Raw genomic sequence first — 1,833 nt, forward strand, 5'->3', positions numbered from 1 at the left:
AAAAAATCCCTCAAACCCTGAATGAGACGCAGTCTCCAGTCACGGAAAGCCACTAGTTTGTGATGGTTGCCCTGTGGTGGCGAGCCAGCTGCTCGGCTGGCTGGGGCCCAGCACCGCTCCAGGTTTCCAACACAAAAGCCATCGCGGCACCATGTTCCATGGACCCAGGAAGCTACATGCTGCTTGGGCGAGGGGAGGGGGGGACAAAGGCCTGCCCCTCCTCCCCCCTGCCCAAATCACGTGTGGCTTTGTCTTCGGAGAGGTTCTTCCTTCCTTGGACTAGCTCTGGAAGAGGAAGAACAAGAGTTGGAGGCTTTAACTGGCAGCTTTAGAAAGGAACGGCCTCAAGATTGCATGCAACCAGCACTATCAGTCTGCCTAAATGACACGTTACAGTCGGCTAAAACTACAGAGACAACCCAACTCCTGCATAGCAGTAGTTCATTTCCCAGCTTCCGCTAGTGCTTCCCACTATCATCAAACACTTCTTTAACCGGTGTGAAGAGAAAGACTCGCATTTCAACTTTACTCTCTCTAGCAGCCCTTACTTGATCCAGAGGCAACGCTGATGGTTTTTGTGATGTCAGATCTTCTCGGGACATGGTTGCTGTTGGCATCTTCGGGAAGGTAACTTGAGCCTGATGCATTTGCATTCTGGAGCCAAGTTGAATGGAGAGAGTTTTAGCACATAAACATCAAGAGCAAATCCCATCTACTTCACTGAATGGGTACATACAACATTCGCGTAACAGCAGGCATTTTGCATAATTTTTTTTGCCCCCACCCCCCCCAACACAACCTTTAATCCATGCCACTTCCCCTATGGTTTACTTATAAGCCAAGCTCCCTGAATACTAGAAGAAGGACTGTCATGCTGGGACTGTGACAAAACGGTAACAGTCAAAGCACATTTATAAAATCTGAACAGAGAATTTTTGGACTAGCAGAATTTTCTGCTCAGGAATAAAATGTGATATGCACACCCTCAGATAAGTAATTTTCTGTGAGAGAAATTTGAGACCGAGAGCAAGGGAAAAAGCAAGAGGAGGAGGAAAAGGGGGCGACATTAAAGTAGAAGAGTTCATTACAAGAGGCTAACTTCCACTTTAGTTAGCTGCTCTGCCCCACTATGAGAAAAGATGCGATAAAATACTTGCAAAGAAAATGGTAAGAGTCCATTTGATTAAGAGATGTGCAGCCCTGGATGAAGGACACATTAACAAAACACCACCAAGTAAAACAAAGCACTGGTGTGGGGATGAACGAGACAGGCTAACAGGTCTCCACGATACCGATTGCTGCTTGTTTTAAGGAGCTGCAGCGAGACTCTCTCTCCAGCTTAGGAGACCTCTTACTCCATGGGCCTAAGAGTCACCTGTTAGCCTTTCAACTTCACTTGCCATCTCCTCTGACTTCATGTCCAACACTTATCGTCACCCAGGCATCACCTCCCTCCCACCTTGCCTTCTTGCAGAAAACACGGTCTTACCCCGAGGGTCTATACAAGTCCTGGGGTGGCCCCCCCATGCCACCTCCACTGGCTCTCTGCTCCATCAGCAAGGCCTGAAAGTGACCTACGTTCTCCTCTCGGCAGCGGTACAGGGGTCCCTCCTGAGAGAGGCCATTGGCCTGGCCAGAGGCCGGATGATGAGACAGGTGAGCATTCATGGGTGATCCGTATGTCCTGGGCTGGAAATGGCTGGCAGGGTGCCGGGGTGCATAAGGAGAGCCAGTCTGTAGCATCACGCCGTGGGGAGGGAAAGCCGATGGACCGAATCCCATCCCCGAACCCAGGTGTGGTGGAGGGGCTCCGTAGAGGAACTCCCCTGCTGC

The 1,833-nt window shown here is 50.3% G+C and overlaps 1 protein-coding gene across 1 annotated transcript in view; it reads right to left on the reverse strand.

Annotated features, from left to right (window-relative positions):
- Positions 1–458: 458 nt before the first annotated feature.
- Positions 459–1,833, reverse strand: part of CECR2 (cat eye syndrome chromosome region, candidate 2) — a 44,380-nt gene continuing 43,005 nt past the window's right edge. The window contains exons 20-21 of the mRNA XM_010145349.1: positions 1,490–1,833; positions 459–654 (exon numbers count right to left, since the gene is read on the reverse strand). The exon at positions 1,490–1,833 is cut by the window's right edge and continues 1 nt beyond it. Of these exons, the coding sequence (XP_010143651.1) occupies positions 459–654; positions 1,490–1,833 (540 nt within the window). The remainder of the gene's footprint in view (positions 655–1,489) is intronic.

This window comes from Buceros rhinoceros, unplaced genomic scaffold, assembly GCF_000710305.1.
Source record: "Buceros rhinoceros silvestris isolate BGI_N320 unplaced genomic scaffold, ASM71030v1 scaffold22720, whole genome shotgun sequence".
NCBI classification, from domain to species: Eukaryota; Metazoa; Chordata; class Aves; order Bucerotiformes; family Bucerotidae; genus Buceros; species Buceros rhinoceros.